Below are 22,841 nucleotides of genomic sequence, written 5' to 3'. Positions count from 1 at the left end.
TTTTTTCCCCCAAGCCCATATTAGAATGAAAAATGAATTCATATCTTTTAGTGAAACTGCTCTAGCATCTCCTTCTTGGCACATCCAGTAGATCTCAGCCCTGCTAACATCACTCCTCAAGACTTTCAGCACAGTTGGTTCCAGGCAATCAGTGAATTGTATCATGAAAGGCAAGTGCCATTTGCAAATTCAAAAGTAAACACAAGTGCGATCGGCTTAATATCTTCTAATTTTGGCAGCACAGAATTTTCTCTCTACTTGCTGCCTTGATTGAACCCTGATCAGTAGAATTTACCCATATTTTATTTATTGCTCCTTCACCAGATACTCCTGGTAGCTACTGTAGCAAAGGTGCTATCACTAAGCTCTCTTCCATGAATGCTCCAGACACTGGTGTCAAGTCTGCTTTAAGCACTTATCCCCAGTCTCATGTGTTTTAAGAGGAGTTAACAAGAGCTGTGACATGGTGCAGAGCACACAGCAAAGCACATAGAAGAAGACTGCCCATATTATGAATTCTCATGCTACTATGCCATTCCCCAGCACTGGGAAATGAAAAGAGAAGACACAATTTTTGCCAATGAGACAAATCAAATGTAATGAAGAGAAAAATAAAATTTCATACTGGATTACTCTTTTTTTTTTTTTCCCCTTAATTTTTCTCCCAAGCTGCAATTCACTGCTGAATACGGAGTAACTATATCTGACTTCATATATAATATTTTATTGGAAACACTTAAAAAGAATTTCTCAGTATTGACAATGAAAGGCTAGGCACATTTTCCTGCCAGCCTGTTTTATGTATAGTCTTCCATGTAGGTAAAGACACTCTATGATTAAAATTTTTAAGTTTGTATCTTGTATTTTCATACTGGCAGGATGAGTTTGAAAGCAAGAAATGGTTCCCAATGGCTGTCTCGTGTGTTTACAACAGCTAATGGCATATCCTGAATCTTTAATCCCTAAAAACATAGTTTGATTCCAGTATGAGTTGGATAAACATTTTATTCATCCTCTTTCAAAGGTGAAAGAGGTTTCTCTGTGCAAATGCCATTTTATTTGGTTGGATTCAAGCCACCCTACCAATCCATCCATGGGCAAAACAGTGAGAAATTACTTACTGAGATGGAGCTTGTGACTGACTCCCAGTTGGTTTCTGAGGCTGCATGCTGGAAATCATCCTAAGGGGAAAAACACACAGGAAAAATCACCATTACAGCAATATCCTAAATTAACTACAGACTCTAAAAAATGTTTCAGCATTCAACATCTGTTACTTTTTCTAACCCCTTTTAAGGCAGAAGTCCCTTGCCATGAGTCACTCCTAAATAAAGCTACTTCCATTCAGGTTCCTCCCTTTTCAATGTTTATAAACTCCTTGTGAGCTTGCTTGAACAAGAATGGGTGAATATTATTATTGTTGTTAATATTATTGTTATTATTCAACAGCACCGACAACAATAATAATACCAATCTGATATATGCTGCTTTGCATAGCAGGACCTAATCTGGTCAAGGATACTACATTCATCTGCCAATATAAATATTAAACACCATCTCTGTATTTCAACAGTCAGATTATTAATGCAGTTGCCAAACTGATCTGTTGGAAAGAATGTGAACATGCTAATACCCTGGTACTACTTAGTCAAGGTGAAAAGCAGGGTAATCTAATCCATTTGAAAAGTAGTCCTAACATGACTGTACTGCTTTTGGTGCTTGTGCTGAACAGTACATGATCATCACTGCACTGTGTCCTTCACATCAAAAAGCACAGCCACTGTACATTCCCATTAACAGTGTCATTGCACAGAATCTCTGGGCATTTATTATTAATTTGAGCACAGGGATGGGATTCATATCATCTATCTTTGGACATCTACAAAGCCATCATTTAAGCTAGTTTGTCTTGTTTCCATTTACAGTCAACTAAACCTGGCATTTCCAGGGTGCAAATCATCTGATCTGTTTTAGAAGCTTAACTTGGGATGACAGTGCACCCTAAAAATGCATTTTTTGTCTCCATTATCTCTATAAAGGGAACTTGGGAGGATGAGCTTAGATACAGATGTCAAAACTGTAGCTGACATGTGGTCACCTAAATCCCAATCCACTTGTCTGACCAGTGATGAGCAACCACTACTTAAATAAAGAAGAACCCATTTCTTTAATCTTTTGGCAGCTTCACTCATTTTCAACTGGAAGAACTAAACTGTGAAAAATGGAAAAAAAAGGCAGCATTACAGAATGGTTATTAAACACACACATGCAGTGAATAGCTAATGATCAGAATGAATATGCAGGTAAGGAAAGTGGACTGAAGTGACAGCATACCGAGATTTTAATTTCTAATAATAGAACTTATAATGAAAAAGTTTAAGGAAGATGGATCAATGCCTGGGCTCACAATTTCACAGTGACTCAGTACCTGATAAGCTTTTTTTTAAGCTGGCAAGAGAAAGGGGAAATGGAAGGGAAACTGCACAGCTGATGCTTCCTAGACTTGATCCTGGATTGGACCATACATATATGCATATATTAAATCATTTCTTAGGAATGGAAAACAGAAAACTGATCTCATAATCTGCTAATTCACCAATAAAATTTTTCTTTAGTCAAGAAGGAACAGAGCTGCTTTCAGATCAAGAATCAATATACTTGGCTTTTTAATGATTTTCATTTGCTATAGAAAAATATTTAAATGCCTCAAAAGTCACAAGATTGTTTATTCAATACTGTTACTGTTTCTTCTTTTTCAGTATTTAAGATTAGCAGAAATTAAGAAACCCCATCACTAAGAGACCACTGAAGCTGCAGGGCAATTAAAATGTTAATAATTATGTGGTCATTTTCTGCTAAGAATACAGAAGCAAAACACTGGTGACATTTTGAATGCAGATTTTTTTCTTAAAAACAGTAAAGGAATCTGCAAATGCCATGATCAGGTCATACATAATTCTGAATATGCCTACCTTGGCCACACTGTCTACACATTTGGTTGCCCAGTTCTTGACAAGCCACAATTTAAATTAAATAAAAATGTATTTGAAAAGCTCATGAATCCTCTGGTAAAGGCTGCCAGTTGCAAAACTTGGAAATAATTTCCTCTCTGTCATTAGCTTCTATTTAGCACTTCCAGGAAAAAAAGTGGCACTGAGTTCTAAAGCATTATTTTAAAACAGAAACAATTTGCTTCACTGAATGTTTTGAGAAGATTGTAGTCTTGTGTTCAAAGGGATGGTCCACTTGTTTTATCTAAACATGGATATCAAAACTGTTTCTTTAGTCTGTGATTCTTTGAGTTGGTTCATGCCAGGAAACCCCTCCAAAATCCTGATATAAACACGTGTACCACCTGCTTCTTGGATCTCAAACCTGATGACTGCACATTTCGACTCTGATTATATTCAATCTGCATAAACTATTCACAACTCTATGGCTTTGTTCCACTACCACTCAAGGCAGCTGCAGTCATTCTTGGCTCCTTGGTGCTTTCAACCTCTACAGTTTGGAAATTATTATTATCTACGGCTTCTGCTTGCAGCTATTTCAAATAATAATATCAAAGTGGTTCTCATCATTACAAAACCCTCTCCTACTTTCTCACCATTGCCCCTAGCAGAGGCTGAAGGACAAATTTATTTTCAGTGCTATCTATTCAATTCATACTACCTCGTTCATGTGAATTTGTCTATGATTGCTTTGGCTGTTCTTTGGCTGTTGTTTCTTCATTACTTAAAAACATATTAGAACTTTTAGTTAAAACATTTAAAAAAACACCAAAATTTTCACATCTTTTGTAACTGAATCCAGAACAGCAAGGTGGAAATAATTTGGATACATCACCTTGACAACAGTGTTTAAATTTTTGTATTTGTGTCATGGTAACATAGAAACTTTACCAGAGACTTCAGGAAAGCATCGAATAAACTGTTCTACCAGCAGCAAAAATACAGGCAAAACAACAGGACTACCAATCACCTTCTGATAGCAGCTACATTTAGTGAAGAAAAATGACTTCCAAGCATCAACTTCCAAAACTACACCTCAGCAAGACAAATCCTGAATCAGTCCTCCGAGTTAAATATGTATGGACATTGATATATTGTTCTTGGCTCTGTTTCAAAGAAAAGCTACTCTCTCCTTCGCAGACTGACTTTATAGCCTGTCTCCCACCACTGATCACCAATAAGTGACAAGGAGTTGCAGGGAATAATCTGTGTTTCACCCCGGACATTCACAAGTGGAGACCATGATGCAAAACACAGCTATTAATGATCCATGGGGCTGCATAGCCAGATAGCACTGGTTTCTGAGGAAGATGATTTGCAGCCTGGGGGTCCATGACCTGCAGCAGCACAGGCTCTGCTGTGTTGAAGCCATGGGGCTTGGCAGGGTCAGTAGGAACAGAGAGGCATCAGGAAAACCTCTGGGATGTGGCTGGGAAGCTCACCAGTTTGAGAAGAAGCATGTTGTCATGACTCACTTTGTTGTACCACCCACGTGGCAAAACATGCGAGTCCTCCCAGCTATGCTGAGTTACTGCCTGGTCTTCAAATTAAAAGCAAGAAGCACTGTGATTCTTCACTTCTTCACATAGGTTATCTCTGTAGGTTAGTTTTTTGCCATCTTGGTGCATGATTACTATGAGGAAGGATACCTGGGATAGGCAATAACCACCACAGGACTGGCACAGGATACTGACAGCTCTCTCCAGTGCAAAGAAGCCCCATATCTCTGTAAGCTTCTCTCTCCACTCTTTTTCTTAATCTGTAGGTTTATAGGGTGATTGGATTAGATTTGATAAAAAATTGTTTATCTGACAAAACAACTACAAAATATTGCTAATGAAAGCTGAGGTGATGCTCTCCACTTCAGTGTGTGGGAAAGGTTCTCAAAAGAGTTGCAATTAAGAAGAGTCCAGGCAGCCACCCCTGACTGATGCTTAGGGCCTGCTGGTTCAATATGGTCCTGTCCTAAAGGAGCCACCTTCTCTACTGTGCCCTTCTACTCAGAAGAGAAGTGAGGGAGAAAGGGTCAAAATGCAGGCATGATCTTGGGGCAAGTAAGCATGAGAAAGGGAAAGAATGAAGTAAACTAAGAAAAAATTAAGGCAGAGAAGCTGAAGTGTTGGCCTCTGCCTGTGGTCACCCCATTTGTGGTATTTAGACTATAAATGATCCAAAAGAGAAGCGGTTTCCAGAAATTTACAGAAGAATGGGACTAAGAGATCCACTGAAGCACACAGTAGATCCTGCAGAAACGAATCATGGGTGAAATGGGGCATGTTCAAAGAGGTCCAGTACAAAAACAAAAACAAGTTGTGAGCTCTCCCTGGAATGCAAGAATTAGGGACAAAGGATAATGGAAGAAGGTCTCTAAGGAAAAATTAGGGTGGATGTCAACTTAAAGAAAAAAACAGACAAAATTATCCTAACATTTAGATTAATAATAGAAACTCAATGGTACCCATTGTTGAACAACAGTCAACATGCATCTATTGCATTCAGTTATGTGCAGACAGGTAGCTGATAAGCAGATAAACTTGTATTTGTATATAGTAATAACAAATTATAATAACCTGTAAATCTTTCCTACTTTTTTTTTTCCTGACACAAGAAATAGTATCTATATTTTCGCTAACAATTGAATTTATAGGTATTACATTTCCTATACAAAGTGACACAGATTTCAAGCAAATAAACTCCAAATTCAGAACATGCTGTATAACATAAATGGTGTTATGTAAGTTAGAGGCAAAAGAAACATCACAGTTCCATTCAAAAAAATGCTGTGATACATACTCAAGGTTGTACACTTCAACTGATTAAATTTAATTTCTCATGTAGCATTTTAGTACACTCCAATTTATATAAATGTAAGCATATAGATTTACCCTTTGAAATATCTTTTTCTTGTACCATACTTTCATTTTATCACATTGCTAGGTTTAAATTTAGTATCAGAATGGTATTTATTAACACTTCTACTAAGGATGCCGAAAGATACCTACAGCCGACTACTCACTAGGAAGACAGAGGCTGCATTTTTTCTTACAGTAATGGTCAAACCACTGCTTTGTTCAGCTCTGGTGACCAGACATTAAAATAAAGATTACTGAATTTGGAAAGTGTGCAACAATGATGGTTCGTAATCTGGGAATAATGCTTTGCAATGAAACATTAAGTGGAGGCCAGTGTCCTTCAAGAAGGTTAGACGTGACTTGACCTTGTCTCCCCAGATAATAATCTATACTCTGCTAAAAGAGTCTATTACCAATGTCAACAAGCTCTTTCATTTGGCAGTGCAAGCATTAATGAATCCAGGTAGCTGGGATGTGGAGGCAGCAATATCCAAACTGGAAGTACAAGCAAATTTTACCACCGATGCCAGCTATTACTGGAACAGCTAAGAAATTAACAAATAACTTTAATCATACTGAATTGTCTTCTCTATTTTTTGATGCAGTCCCATAAAGGCAGGCCATCCATGATAACAGTATTTTAAAGTCAGTAACAAAAGGTCAGCCAGCCACCAAACTGTCTGATCTCAAAGGTAGTAGCGTGACTCCAACCCCCTAAGAAAGACATAAATTGAGTTTCTGAAGCTTAGTTACCACTACATATCAGTAGCCACAACCTTATCAGTGAAGTTAATACTAGTGCAAGGTGACATATAAAATCTCTCCTGATTTTTTCTGACACATTTACTAGCTATAAATGAACAGGAAAGACAAGATACTTAAAATTTTAAAAGTTTAAGGCTGTAATAATGACTTAGGTTAACTGCAGTTTGTTACATTTATTTATGAAAAGCTGAAGTAAAAATGAAGCAGAAGAATATATTTAATAACAGTTATGTTTCGTGAATACTCCATCCTTCACCTAGCTCTGGAAATAAGCTTTGCTAGGTGCATACTGGAAGAATGTCCAAGACACTGACTTAAATGATCTGTCTGAAAGGTCACATAGTACTTGTTCAAATGAGACAATAGTTATGCCTTTGAAAAATCAGATGTCATCTGACACTATTATGCCCATGAGCATCCTGTTTGCTACACATACCCACAAGAAAGTGGGCACGACTTCATTACCATGCTGTGCAAATTGTGCATTACCTTTATTTTTTTCCATTTACCACAGAGGCCTGTCTTCATATCTCCATGTACAAGGGATTTGCTAATAGCTAATCTGCTGCATACTGCAGTTAAGCAATTGTAAACAAAATACAAATCAGCTAACATTCACTGTAAATATTCTGCAATTCCTCCTTTGCCATTTTTATCTGAATAGCAAATTTTGATTCTGCAATTAAACACCAGGACACAAAACTTGAAAGGCTCTCCCAGGCTGTCTCTTCCAAACCGCTCAGACTGGTTGGCTGTTTCTAAGCTAAATTTATCTTTATTGCACTTATGTAAGTACCAGCTTTATCCTTTTCTTTCCCTCCCAAGTTTGCTTCCTGCAGTAATTCTGAAGAGATGTTATATCTCCTCTCACCATCCGTTTTATTACACTATGCAAGCCAAGTTGTCTTGGCCCTTAGTAAGAAATGTCCTTTCTCCCCCATTGTCCCTGAACTCAGTCCAAGAAAAATGTGGTTGCTCTGTACCATGGAGACCAGAACTGTACAAAGTATTCCAGAAAAGATGCAACTACAGCCTCATTGGTCACATGCCTAGTACACTGAGAAATTTTCTTTTCCCTTCTTCACTAACCAGTGAGATGCCATTTAACAGCAAATACTTTTGCTATTAATCTCTACATGAGTGACCTCTTTGCTCATTTTTGGGCCATTCCATTTCAGTGAAAATCAGTTCTGTGCTGCTCAAGGTCATCCAGCTTGCCTCTCTGATACTCTGATTTTCCCATTCACGAGCAATGAACTTCAGCACTGTGTGTGCTGTAAAAGCCATTAAAATGCTACTCTGCAGGTTGTACTCTGGTCCCTAAAACGTCCCAGAAATAAAACTGACCATAAGACCAACCTTTTAGAAACTCCCATTAGCGAGCTGTCCCTGGCTGGATACTCCCTTCTGCGTTACAAGACACTGCCTTCCCTTTGACTGCCTCATGCCATCTTCTCCACCACAAGGGACTGTTTCCTGCATGACACGGGGTGAGATGCTCCTCTGAAGTGCAACTGTATTTGCTGGACAGCATTTCCTTCCATTCCAGGCTATCCTTCAGTCTGGAAAGAGTTTCTTTGATAAAGAGATGTGGAATTTTTTTCTGGTTTCCTGCATCCTTAACCACCTTGTTTGCTGACAAGTGCCCTGTAAGGGTTCTAGGTCGGACTTACAAGCATGAAGGTGCCCTGGCCACTCTCCTGTCATTGATGCTTTAGGCTGCCACTGCATTCACCATCTCCACGTGAGCCTTGGCTCACCTTACTGCAGTCCAGGGACGCAATCCAGGGGCGTTAAGCTTTCACTGCATCTGCTCCCTATTCCCTTTCTACTCCTGTTGCGTATAAAGGAGACCTGCTTTCAGAAGTGACTCTTTGTGCCTTATGGTCTGCAGTGCCCATCCTTTGGCAGCAACAGTGGAGAGTTCTGAAGGCAACTGGGCTCCTTGCTCACCTTGGGTCCATGTCTAAGCACACCTGGGCCATGGTGGCATCCCCTTTTGCAGGGCTTGCTGGTCCCCCTGTGATACCCCATGCTGGCTCTGCCAGGGCAGCAGGGAACAAACTTCCAGAGGGGTCCTGATCAGGGTGATGCTGCATATCAAAGTGGTGTCCAGGGCTCTTAGGTGGAAAAGAGCTTGGGAGGAGTGATCCTATGGGCCAAAAACTTGCTGTCAGGTCAGTGTCTAGCGCCCTTGTGAGGACTTTGGTGAACTTCTGCCATACTGACTGGCAGGGTTTTGGAAGCAGCCTTCCTGGTAATAGGTGACTCTGCCCTGAGCAAAACTGAAGAAGCTGATACTTCACTTGCCCGGCAGTGTCTGTCCAGGTGGACAAAAAACTCTTTCAGAGTTAACAGAAGGCAGTGACAGCTGGTTATTTCAGGTCCTCCTTCTTGGTGTGACTCATACCAAATGGGAATGTACTGAAAGGCCCCAGTACTAGCGATAGAAGGAAAAATATTATTGAGAGAAAACCTCCTAGGAACAAGCTATTAATTTTCTGACTTCTTTCCACTTGAGTTCTACACATACTTTATACATTTAAACACGGTCCATAATCAGAGAAAAAAAAATATTAACAAATACAGTGTAATTTCATTTAATATTCCAAGTTTTCCATTGTTCTACCAGGAGAATCTGCTAAGTGCTCAGACATGCACATTTAGATTTTCAGACGTGATTTGGGAGAAACATGGAAGCAATAATAATAATAATGAAAAACTCTAATGCAGCTAAGCAAATTTAATTCTAAAGCTGAGGACACAATGTAGAAGGGTACTGGTAAGGGATATTAGCTACCCTAGCAGCAATCCCAGCCTATTGATTTTTTGTGAAGGATCCATTTGTTTTTGAGCTCTATGACAGAGGATGCTGTTTAATTCTGCAGTAAGCATGCAGCAGGAGCATGTGTTGTGTTTCACAGATAATGCAAAACAAAGCAATTTGTTCACCCTCCTGCTTTGACTGGAAGGCATTGCATTTTCTAGGACAACAAAAAAGGACTGCTATCCAAGCTTTCTAAGATGTTCAATAATCATAAAAATAGCAAGGATACCTAATCTTTGAAGAATAAAAGAACCATTTTCTCTTCGCTTTTCCAGGTTTTTGATGTGATCTAAAGGAGTCGATTTACTGCACACAGCACAGGATACTACTTTCTGGGGATATAGTTTAACTTGAATTTCATCGAACAGGTAAATTAAGGAAAAAACCAAACTATTCCAACTGAACTTCCAGACCCAGATCTACTCCTCAGAAACACCACTGCTGTTAAAGCTAAATACAAGTACCTTAGGAGCAGTTATGCTTCTCATTTCTCTTATGCATTATTTTACAAACACCAATTGTAAGTGACACCATGAATAAAGACCAGGTAAAAAAACCCTTACATTTGCCACCTTTCTGTAAACAATCTAACTAAACCATGTTATCAGTTTTGGGATCAGCTTACCAAAAAATGGCCTTGAAAATCCTTCTAAACACCAAACTGAGACCATAATCTCAGGACCAGAAAGGTGTGTGCTGGGCCACAATTAGTGCATGACATTTTATTTGAATTCTGACTAAATACAAGCATAACCAAATAGACTAAGGATGGCTGTAGAATTATAATAGGCTAAATATTTTCAAGCAGTGAAAATCAAGACAAGCAGTTTAATTCAGTTTTATACTAATGACCTGGAAAATGTCACAGAGAATTGAAGCTGGAAAAAAAATAAAAAGAAGTTGTAAACATCATTTAATACAAAGAAATATGGTAGGACTACCAGAGGTCAGAAGCAGTGGCAGGTAAGAAAAACAAGCTTTCACTTAAAAGAATGTAAGTGGAGAAAACGGTACAAGCCATATACTCTATCTGATGGCACACATGGACTCAGAAAGGAACTGGTACAAAGAGCCTTGATGGAACAAAGATAAAAACCCATTAAATTAATCTGAAATGTGACACAGTGGCACAGCATGGAGGGTGACTTACACCTGCCCAAACAGATCTTCCCCAGGGCACAAGGAGATGCTCTCCCCATACCAAGGGGACACCCACTACCATAAATCACCAAGAAGATGCCACATGACCACGAATTACCACCTCCCAGGGGGCCACAGGCACAGGTGGGGCCTCTCCTCACTGGCAGGCATGTGTGAGCATTTGCATGTCTTCACTACCTTCCCATGAGTTCAGAAAAGGGTTATGCTCAGAAAAAAAGTGACGTTTGTGTGTGCAAGCAGCTCTTCTGGAAACTGATGATGGGTATTCTCCAGATAACAGGCAAAGTCAGGTTTAACCTACGTGGGTGTGGCATCAGTATCGATAAAATTGCAGGAAGTAGGTACATACCCCATCTATGGAGACACCAAGCTGACACCAAACCCCTGCCATCCTGGCCTTGCAATGCTGGTCTGCGCAGGCCAGATGTTTTGGCAGCCCACCTCCATCAGCAATGCAGGCTTATGAGGAGAAAACACAAGTAGAGTGCTCTCACACACTCTGGCAGAGACATTTTGCTCTGTGGTTCAAAAACTCTGAGTCTTTCCTGAACACCAGACAGAATTTTTGAAGTACCAAACCCACTGCTGTGTTTAGTTTCCACTGCTGGTTTTTAGTACAACCCTCCTGGCCACCCTGTTTATCCCTGTCCAGGAATACCAGCCCTCCTGGGCAGCCACTGCACCAGCAGTAGGCCAGCACCCATGCAAGACTCCAGAATTCAGCAGGTGATATTACAAGCTTGTTGTCTTTGCTTTTAATCTATCCCTTAATGCACCTGGAAAATGTACCTGAACCAGCACTGAGCTAGCACTGTCAGCAGACAAAGTTGCTGCTAAGGTGGGAAAACAGTGTTTACTTTCACATATTTCTGATGGAGATAAATTATGTGTATAGGGAGCAGAGTGTCCTATTTTCCGCTGCCTTACATTATCTCCTCTGAGTTGGTTTTTTTGCTCTCTCTTCAGAGCTTAATAATGCCAATTTTTCTGTATAAACTCATGCATATGCAAAAAGAGGTGGAAGGCCTGAATAAGAACATGACTGATACATTCAGGTTCTTTCCTAACCATCAGCATAAGATAAGCACACAAGACTTTGTGTACACCACGCCTGCTGAGAGGACATGCAGCTCAGAGCTAATACACACATGTAAATACAATGCACATTCTGAAATAGGATCTCATTTCCAGTCGGGCACAAAAGTTTCATCTCATCTGTAAAAAACAGCAATTGCTTTGTGTTTGGTTTAGCTTCCCATACCTACACAGCATTCCCAATTTCTCTTCACGCGTAGAGAAAGCAAAGTTTTCAGCAGCTTATTTCCATCACTAGCAGCCTCTTCAGCATTCAACACAAACCACACAGAGCAGTCAGACTACTTGTCCTCATGGTGCCCAGGTTCTTTCAAGAATTTTTTTTTTGGTTTCAAGTTTATTGGCCAGACCTTGGTGTCAGATAAATTTTTGCGGTCCCAAGGTGGTTTATTTTATGTTGCCTTACAGCAGTGGAAAAATTAGCCTCATACTTTCTAAGCTGTTTTCTCAAGTTTCAGGGTTTTTTTGTTATTTTCATTTTTCTTTCCTCAAAGATAAAATTCTTTTTCAAACTTACCCATAAGCCTGCAAACAATGAATCCCAGGGCTCACAAATGCCATTATCTGTGTCACTCACAGTGTTGTGAGGAGAGATGAGAAAATGAAAGAAAAGACAACCTCCATGTAAGAACTTTTGGGCTACATCTATATTAAGTGGTAAAATGAGGTAGAGAGTGATCAGATGCAGCGTGACTCATGTCTTCAGACACAACTACTACCCTGCAAAACAGAATGGCCACAACAAACTGCACACTGGAAACAGCCCGAGGCCTATGCTGGCTCCAAACTAGCCATGCTAAAAATGTGAATCGTGCAAACAACCTTGTGCCTATGCCTTGGCTCATATCCATCCTGTTGAAAAGTCTCTACTGACAATTCTGGATACACAGACTTCCTTATCAGAGGGTCTGATCCTGGAAGAGCTTGCATTTAGGCTTCATTTATATGATTGATGGCTGGACAACAATGGTGACTAGAATCAGGAACACATAATGAGACAACGTGGTGCCTGATTCCTACAGTCTGAGGAAGAGTTTCAATACTGTTTTTTACAAAATATGACCTACAAAATACATCAAGACACAAATATTGATTAAAAGGAACCATTTTTATAGCTGCCAAGATCAGAAGCATTATTAAAAAAAAAAGGCTCCTTCAGGTTAAGAAAGGGACCTGGAAAATAAGCTTTATCTGCCACAAAACACCATTTTGTACAATTAAACTATATTCCCAAACAACAGCTATTAAAATGAAAAAAAGCCCCTGTTGTTACATGTGGAGGGCTGTGAGCCCTTGGCACAAGAGCCCTCTGCACTCCCTAGGAGAAGAGAGACCTGAGCACAAACAGACTCTCCCCAGAGATACACAACCTTCCTCTGGGTCATGGTGACAAAGTGAACCACCCCCAGCATGCCTTCTTTCTATATGGTAATAGCCTGTACCCGGTGGGCTAATTGGTTTCTACTCCACCCCCTGCCTTTCCCCTAAAAAGCCCCCTTGGTAGGGAGCCTTTGTCCCTGACCTGTTCACAGGGGCTTCTGGACAATAAAAGCCACCTCTGTGGAACTGACAAACGAGGCTCCTGTCTCTCGGTCCCCGAGTTCACCTTGGGTGATTTCACAAAGAGCTGCATCACAAGAGCTGGAATCACTTGTAGCAGAGAAGTTGCTACACCTGCTGGAATCCCCTGCTGCCCAGGGAGGCCTGCCACGGCCCCTGGAAGAGCTGTTCTTTGCAGGACGCTCTCTCTGGGAAGGTCGCGGCACACCGGTGCTGACCAGCAGCGTACCCCCTGCAATCGTTACGGGTCACAGAAAAACTGGATGTTATTTGATTCTGCTGAAAATGATCTAACAGGAAGATACACTAATTCCAGGAACCCAAAAACTATTTTTAGCTTTCATTGCTACAGATGAGTTGCAAAATCTGACCCTAGGCTGGAGGAGGTGTTCAGTTCAGTAGCACAAAGCTCAGCACCATGCAGGGGGTTATTTTATGTAACAGTGTCATTTAGCCAAGAATTTTCAAGTAAGATTTATCCTATCAAGTCTAAAAATAATAACTAAATATAATAATATTAAATTATAAATAAAATATAAGTAAAAATAATAACTAAAAATAATAACTGCAACTAATAGAAGATGTGTGTGTGAATATATACGAGTAAGGAAAGACCAAAACCACTCTGCCATGTCTGTCACCTATTTTATTATGAAGACATGCATGGACTTTATCAAGTGCTCAGAGCAAAACAGAAGGTTCTAAATTTAATAAAGGTGTATGCATAGAAAACACAAGTACGATTTACACAGCACCGTGACTGTCTTTGGAAATGTGTGTAGAGTGTGAAGGTTATTGAAGTCAGAACCCCTGCGCTGAGCAAACAACAGCAGCAGCCTGTGAGCAAACCAGCTTCCCCAGCAGGGAGGAAGAATGACCTGTGCCTGGGGCTACAGAGTCAGAATAAAACTAAGAATTCTTAAAAGGAAGTGTAGAGATCCCACGAGCTCCAGTCATCATGCCACCTAAGAAGGAGGGGAGGGATGAGAATAGCGACAAGCTTTCTCACACCCACCAGACCAGTGTCTCAGTGTGGTCTGAAGCTGATTTTTGTTCTTTCACCGTCTTGGTTTGGAATCTGGGATTGTTGTTCTCCATTTTGTAGACATGCAATTTCTTACACTAAAGAGGATCTCAGGTAAATCTGGCAGGCACAGGAAAAGCAAGCATCCAAATAAAACAGCACAGCAGACAAATCCCTTTGTTCACTCTTGGTTTAGCCACACAGCCCACCCTGCTGGCACAGTGTCCCAGACTGGAAGCTGGAACACCACCATCTGCTTCTGTACTGTCTTTTAGAACTTAATCTCATGGCATTTTACAATTGTGCCTGTCTTTGAGGTGGCAAGGTCTCAGGCTGCAAGAAGGTGTCAGGGCAAGCAGTGGCGAAGCCTGGCCTGGAAGCCAGCACCCTCCCTGAGGTCACAATGCTGCATCCAAACCCATGAACAGTGCAACTGCAGGCCCAACCATCTTCACTGAGGACATGCAAAAAATCACTAATATTATCATAACCCAGCACGAAGAAAGTTTGCTGTGGAAAGAAGCAACCTAATGTGTTTTTAAATTACATGCTGGATAGAAGGAGGAGTCTAGGAAACCTGGGAGCCCAAAGATGGACTGAGCTGACAAAAGAAAATCCATTAAAAGACACATTCCCAGTGTTAGGGCAGCCAGACTGGCAACTGTCATACAGACCTGCCTAAGCAGGGTACCCTGGCAGGTGACACTGATGCCAAAGGGATTTTTGGCAACAACACCACCCATAACACAGCCCTGGTGATGCCTGAACTACCAGACTTAGTTCCATTCACTACTACAAACGCATTGTAAAAAGTTAGGAAAATATGGGGCAGTTTTGAAAAGAACGTCAAAAACTCTGAGGGGATTGAATAGCCTGAATTTTTGGGTAAGATTAAAAGCTAAATATGGAGATCATTGCTTGACTAAGCAAAAAGCAAAGGTGTGAAAGTACACTGCAAATATCTGAAGGAGATATACACCCACAACAAAAAGAACAGACTTTATCATAAATCAGGAAGGAATATAATTGCAGGCAATGGTATGGCATTAAAAAAAAAGGGAAATTAGAACTTATTATGAAAGAAAAAATGTCTTTGCAACAGTGATTTATTAGTCCATGGTTAAATGTTCTGTATGCACTTGTTATATTTAAAAATTATACTAGAGATCAAGCAATGAATTTACAATACAGAAAATTCCTCTCCTGAAGGAAAATTGACTGCATGACCTCCCATCAGAACTCTAGGTTTGTCTGCATCAGACATTACCAGGGGAAAAAAAACGCCTAAATTTAGATTCAGTAATCTTAAAACAATCAGTATCATCTGATCCAGACATGTAAGCAGTTTACAGCAGTTACAGCTGTTGCAACAAACAAGGCAAAGATTTATTATGTAAGCAATTAAACACCCATTACACACAATGCACTGAAAATGCAATTGCATTCCTTGCCAAGAATGACAAAAACACATTGAACAGTGCTAAGGTTGAAACAAACCCTGCAACCCAAACTTGGCTAGAACAGTACAAGAGCAAGATTGTGCTGCCAGGCTTTGCAAGGTGCTGACACACAGTCAAATAAATAGCATTGGAGGAGTACAGAACATGAAGTTGTGCCTTGGAGCCCCTCTCTACACACAAGGCTGTGAAGACACGCAATCCTTGTTTTGATTTAATAGACAACTTGCAACCAACACCTGCTGTGATGGGTTTTCACAAGTTCCTCAGTGCAGGTTGGAGGTCTAGCATGTTTCAATGCACCATACCACTTTTGGTATTTTCTTCTGACAGGCTTCCAGAGGAAGCAGACTGACTTCCTACTCTTCTCCAGCGCAGTTGGTACACTTAAATTAAGCTGTGCACCTTCATCTTTTGTACAAAATCTAGAGCAGAGGCTGCTCAACAGCAACAGCGCCTGGGAAGAACAGGCCATTCATTTCCTCTTCCCTTGTGGCCACAGTAGTAGGTCAGATTAGTCCTGCCACATTAACCAGGAGGACTTAATTAACACCTCTTTGCAGCATTGCAATACAATGTGCTCAATTAAACTTTTTACAGAATCAAGCATGGCATCTCTCTTCTCCCAACAAATCTGCCATCTAAACTAAATTTTTAGAAAACCCCTTCCAAATTTACCACACCAAAATAAGTTCTTCATATATATTATGATCATTTCACATGCTAACATTCTTCAACTGTTGCTGTAAAGGACAGAATACGGATTTACAGAGACAGCATTATGTCCTCAAGTCAACAGTCTGAAACAGTCCCACTTTTCAAACAAACAGCTAATGTGATCTACAGGTTAATGAGTGCTGTTAAAAAAGTTTGACAGTGTAAACTCACCTCATGTTCATGCATACTGATATGTTGTTGAGGGTTAACTTAGGGGAGAATGGCTGGATTTAACCCTCCTCTTTAGTGCAGATGCAAGAGAGGACCACACGTCTATCAGCAGCACTGTTTGAGTGTTTATGGCAGGCTCAGTTTGCTACTGCATTTGCCATCTCTCCTTTTGGTGTCTTCCTAATGGTCAATTCCAAGCAGACAAATTAGCTATGAGGTCTCTGTCTTCTAACAGGAACTGTATTAAAGCTGTGACTGGTGTCTCTTGTACGGTGTCAAAACACCAGGTCCAAGCTACTTATATTTTCTGTTTGCACAGACATGGGAAGCAAAGTCAGGGAACGGGGTGGCCTTTGCCCTCTCCCAGGTTATGCTCATTATGGCACATAAAATGTACACTTCTATTTCATGCATTATGATTTGTGGTGGTTGGATCCATCCTAACTTTCTGCTACCTACATATATTTAATGTTAATTAAAATATTTCTTTATAGATACCATGAGAAAGCTGTCCAACACACCTGGTAAGTAGAATTATGGGTTTTAACACTGAAAAGCTCTAAAAAAAGTCTTACGTATCAAATCTTTTTTTAAAACTGACTGATTTGCCCAGAGTCGTTTTAATACAAAATACCTTGAATACCTTTCATCCATTTTCTAACCACAATTCATTCTCAAGACTTCCAGACTGTTAGGAATCATTGATTTGTTTCCCTAATTGAAACAACTAGGTAAGATTTTCCCAAGTTTGGAAATGGGTTTAATTTCTTACTTGTCCAATAGAACAATTTTGCCACACACCAGTATTGTGAACTCTGGCTCACTGGAACACTATTTATTGTGTAGTCTGTAATTTTGTTTAACAGAGATTGCTTGACTGTAACTGACATATGAAGATCAGGGAAAAAAATTAGCTTTCATATAGAACTTTTTTATGTATCCAGATCTATTATGACTAAAACATGACTATGAACCAGGAAGCAACATGGGCATGTGTCCTGGTTTCAGCTAGGGTACAGTTAATTTCTTCTCAGTAGTTGTTACGGTGCTGAGTTTTGGATTCAGAAAGAGAATGGTGTTAATAACACAGATTCAGGTTTTCACTAAGTCATGTTTATCCTAAGTCAAGAACTCTTTTTTCCCTCCTAGTCTCATGCTCTGCCAGTGAGGAGGCATGCAAAAGAAACTGGAATGGAGATGGGACAGGTGACCTGAACAGACCACACTTTTTGTTTCCTTTTTGTTATCATCATTAGTATTGTATTTTACTTTATTTTCAATTATTAAACTGTTCCTATCTCAACATACAAGTTTTACTTCGATCCTCCTCCGCATTCCACCAGGGTAGCAGGGTGGAGAGAGGAGGCGGGTGAGTGAGCAGCTGTGTGGTGCTTAATTTTGATCTGAGCTTAAACCACAACATTACGAAAGCTAACGAGACAGACAATTCACTGTGAATCTTCACACATGCCCTCACTTAGTCCAGTGGCAAGATCATGGCCAGATGCTATGACACCATGGCTCCCTTCATTCAGTTAAAATACTGAAGTCACTATTCTGCCAGTATTACGCACTTCCCAACAACTGCAACATCCCTGTGGCTGTTACCAGCTACTCATACATGCTATGATCCCATTGCTAATATGATTGTGTGCTTCTTGGAATTTGCATCTTCCAGTTTGCTTCTGCTGTATTTTGCAGGAAATCATGTTCATACTGAATGAGGCTTTTGAGTCTCTGATTATTTTTTTCTAACATGGGTAAGTAGCCCTCTTGTACTGCACATGATGATCTTTTCCTGTTGGTGTCTTTTGGACATCTAACTTATCTTGGAAAAGTGGAAATTTCCTCTGGGTCACTAATTTCCTCAGGAATTCTTTAAACAGGTACGTTCTGACTGCAGGAAATGCAGTCCTTCAAAATCTAAAGCTGTCCTAAATGAACAATGCCTCTAAGTCTTGTTAGTATCAATTATTTGAGACAGGACACTGGATTTGAAAATAACACACTTGTGTTTGTACAATCCTTTGAAGGTGTAAAGTGCTGCATTTCCTCGTCCTTGGCCAACGTCACAAGTTTGGTGAAATCTCATCCAGTGTATAGCACATGGCTGGGGTTCAGATGCAGCATTTTCAGCAGGAATTGGACATTAACAGGACTGCTGTTATGTTAAGACAGATCGATGACAACATCCTGCAAAGAAGCCACACTTTAACTGAGCTGTCAACAAAAAAGGACAGAGCAGAGCAAATGGCCAGTTCTCCCTCATGCTGTTCAAACAACAAAACTGCCAGGCACACATGCTTGCAGCTGAGAAAACATAGGCATTAAGGTCTATTTTCCTTTCTGATTAAAACAATTGTTTTATCAGTTGAAGTCTGACAGCTTCCAGGAGCTTCTGTGTGCTTAAATAGTCCCACTGCTTCTGGTTCTGGTATCTTCCTTGCAAGAAGGTCTGTATTTCCCTGGCCATAACTCAATTCCTCTGGTCATGTTCCCAGTTGACTCTTTTCACTTTTGAAATATATTCAAATCCAGTCCTCAAGTTCACAGTCAGAGGTTTTGCCAAAAGAGGCTGATCTAGTGAAATGGTCTTACTTTTGTCTTGCTTTCTACCTGATCCATACCTGCCCTCCCTCCTTTCCTAGACACAAGTCTTTCTTATTTCAAGTCCACTGCCTCTTTAAAATCTCCCATTCATTTTCCTCTTTTCCTTCCTAACCATGCTGCCATGACTCTTCTGGTTTACACAGATCATTCTTTCTGTTCATTACCTTGCTAAAAATGTTTCCTTATTGCCATTCACCCTCTTGAGTCCAACTGAAACTACACTCATGTGACTGTAACAAACAATTGACATGTGGACGCCTTCCTAGTAAAGAGGGAAGGCTCCTTCTATCATGATGTGCTTGCCAAGTTTGACATTGTTAGTCACAGCCTCTCCGTCCTTCGGTTTTGTAATTTTCCCTTTTGCTTTCAAGAATATTTGCTTGTCTGGGGCTTCACCTGCATCTCTGACCATGGTATTTTGGTGCTTCTGCTGCCTTCTCTCTCTCTGTGGACCTGACTCTTTTACTATGTGGGTTTGCCTTACCCACAAAAACCTTTATTTCTGATCTTGGACTACACTTAACTGTCCTCCTTTGTCTTTGCTGCTGCCACTGTTTCGTTGCCATTCCTGGATGACCCTATATTAGTCCTTCCCTCTAGTACTTGTAGCATCCTCTAATGCTAAGCTGATAGGTGATTCCTCTTCTCCCTGAAATCTCTGAACTTTGAATGGCTTTTGAAATTAAGACAAAAGACAGGGAGACTCCAAATGAAGTTTAAAATTTGGGCAGTCACATAGCAGAAGGATTGGGGCCAATCTTTGTGTCTGAGACAAGAGCAAACATGGAAGGGGCCTCAGACCTTCAGAAGAGACCTGCCAAGAAAAGGACTACGTTAAGACCACAGTCTACGGAACAGTGGGGGACGATGCAGTCTGGGACAACTGACTGTGAAGAGCTGGGTCACGTCAGGTTTGGTTGCTTTGGCTGCAGCCCTCAAGCTCCCTGTGACTCATATGCTGCCTTCAGCTGGTGCATCTCAGACTTGAAAATCTGCAAGTTTTCTCACCCTGGAGGAAAAGAGATTATTGGGTGGACAGGACTTAGGAGTTAGGCAGTAAATATTTAGGGTTTTGGAAAGTGTGACAGGATGCTGAAGGGAGAAAAAGCTCTTGGTTTGATGCAAATGTAGGAGTGAATATTTTAATTAGAAACTTTGGCTGCCCCTGGAGCAGCCAATGCTGCCTGTGAAACCGACCATCCAGACATGCCTTCTAAACCCAAGAACACCCTTTCCTTATTGCCAAGCTGACTCCCACTTTCGCTTTTTTTTTGTATCCTTCACTATCTTTTGTTCTGCTCTGAGTGCTGGGAGAACCAGAATGTGCCTGCCTTACCACACTGCTTTGCTTGTCTTAACACACCATCTTCCTTTCTTCCTCAAACTTTGCTGAAGGACAGGTTAGGTGTTGTGAATTGAGTAGAAGCTTGAGGATTACTGGATTCTCAGGCACCCCTTATTAAATGGAAAGCATTCCTCCTTCCCATATAAAATTACTCTGAGATACTCCATGTCTCAAGATGCACCGAGGTATACTACCTCTTTTTAACGTGCTGTCATTTTATGTTGCTGTTTAAAAATTTTAACACCTTTCAAAGTTAAAAAAAAAAAACAACAAAATTGTGCATAGATAATCTCCTGAATTCCCTGCTTATGTGAAGTTGGAGAAGTAATGTTAAAGATTTTGAGCAAGTTTTATCTAACTAGAAGCTAGGACCTAATTACTTCTCTCCTGAAAGATAAGCCTCTGGCAGATAATTTTATGAGGATAGTATGCCTTGAGCAAAACAGAAAATAGTTTTCTGTCAGAACTTAAGAAAATAGAAGGTTCATCATTACACGTTTTGCACATGGGTTGTATTTATAAAAAAATCTTTGCTGTCTAGCATAGACAGGCAATCAAAACTGAAATCACAGAAAGCAGAAGAACTGATAAAAGGTCCCTGATTAATTTCTTCTTTCTCCATCATGAGATCTATTTCATGTTCAACCCCTTTATTAACCAAGACATACCACTCCACGCCATTCCTTTCCTTAGGTACTCCCAGCAATTTACTGGATTCCTTCTGTGGATTATATACTAGAAAGGAAAGTATAGATGCACTATTATCACTCCTGGTGTCACATGAGATATATGACATGGAGTTTTAGGCAGAATATTTTGTCCTGGATATATAAATGAATTATCTATCTATTCTGTGAAAGAAGTGACAAGCTAAACCAGAAGCACAACAACAGACTGATGCAGCTTCCAGACTGGCTTCAGCTTAGAATTAATCATTCCTTATGATATTTATGAATCTGTATTCCCACTGGTGAATCTTTTTGTGATCCTGTTAACTCTTAAGAGCATTTATTTATTGACTTATTTAAAAAACCCCTTAAGCCTGCTGCTGCACTACTTGCGCAGACAAGTCTAGTAAAATACAGGGAACCAGTCACTTAATTCAGAGTGATAGCAGTGAGTGCAAGTATCAGGATCAGGTTCATATTTTTCCCATTTTCATTTTCTGATTGGTCTTCCAATTTTCTTTGTTCTCTTCTGAACTTAACAGGCAAGTATCAAACAGTTTAAGCCTAGAATTTGAGCAAACTTTGACTGGTCAATATTCTTTGCATGGGAAAGTAATTGCATTTTATTGTGGTGTCTTACCCCTGTTTGTGACTAATGCTGTCTTTTTGATCATATGAGTGGTGACCTATATACAGGATGTTGAGCAGAAAGCTATTTTCCTGTAAAATTCCAAATATGGATCCAAACTCAAAATTCCTCTCTCCTCCATTCCATTAATTTCTTTATGGCTCCCTCATCCAAAAAACTTCATTTTAAACGAGGCAAAATTATTTAGGATTTAACACATTGACACATATTTTGACACCTAAGCTTATCTTGGAACAAATGCTCTTATATGTTCTCCAGTTTAATACCACGTGTATGTATATGTATATATATATATGTAGGTTACATATATGTAACCTTACATCTTTATATATATATATGCATGTTTATAAAAGTGCATATACATATGTACCTAGCTTTTTGGTAGCCCTTGTTCCCAATAATGACTTTAGTCAAAGTTCCAAAATATGGATTTCATTTAGGATTAACTGAATAGTCAGTAAAGCAATAGCAATTTACTGTTATAAATGTATAATAAATAAGTGCCTTTTACAATAAACTTCATGCTTGTAATTAGCAAATGGAATCCAACATTTTCTATCTGTCTCATTAAAATGGAATTAGATGAAGAGTTGAGAATTTTAATTCAAAACATTCACCTTTATTGTTGAAACATGTTCCTGAATGAGTTCCTAGACGATTTCACTAAGTGCCCATGCAAATGAAGTTGTAAAACATGGGATCCAATCTTGTTAACATTCCCTTCCAGAATTATGACATTGGAAAAACTTCAGAAGGAAAAAGGGGATTATATGAAATGATTATTTATCTTCCTCTGTTTCATGTATCACTACACTGTTGTGAGTAACTATGTCCTTAGAGTAAAAAATAATATAACAACAACAAAAAAATACTAGAATACCTCAGTGCCTTCCATAACATAATTTAATGTTTCTACAGCAACTCAATCA

General features: G+C 39.8%; 1 protein-coding gene across 4 annotated transcripts in view; it reads right to left on the bottom strand.

Annotated features, from left to right (window-relative positions):
• Positions 1-22,841, bottom strand: part of PDGFD (platelet derived growth factor D) — a 144,269-nt gene that overhangs the window by 32,187 nt on the left and 89,241 nt on the right. For all 4 annotated transcript variants that reach the window (XM_069014746.1, XM_069014758.1, XM_069014754.1 and 1 more), the window contains one exon: positions 1,122-1,181. In XM_069014746.1, coding sequence (XP_068870847.1) covers positions 1,122-1,181 — 60 coding nt within the window. The remainder of the gene's footprint in view (positions 1-1,121; positions 1,182-22,841) is intronic.

Source organism: Aphelocoma coerulescens, chromosome 1, assembly GCF_041296385.1.
Source record: "Aphelocoma coerulescens isolate FSJ_1873_10779 chromosome 1, UR_Acoe_1.0, whole genome shotgun sequence".
In the NCBI taxonomy this organism is placed as follows: Eukaryota; Metazoa; Chordata; class Aves; order Passeriformes; family Corvidae; genus Aphelocoma; species Aphelocoma coerulescens.
Note: the sequence above shows the minus strand (reverse complement) of the source record. Positions and strands in the feature narration are given on the sequence as shown.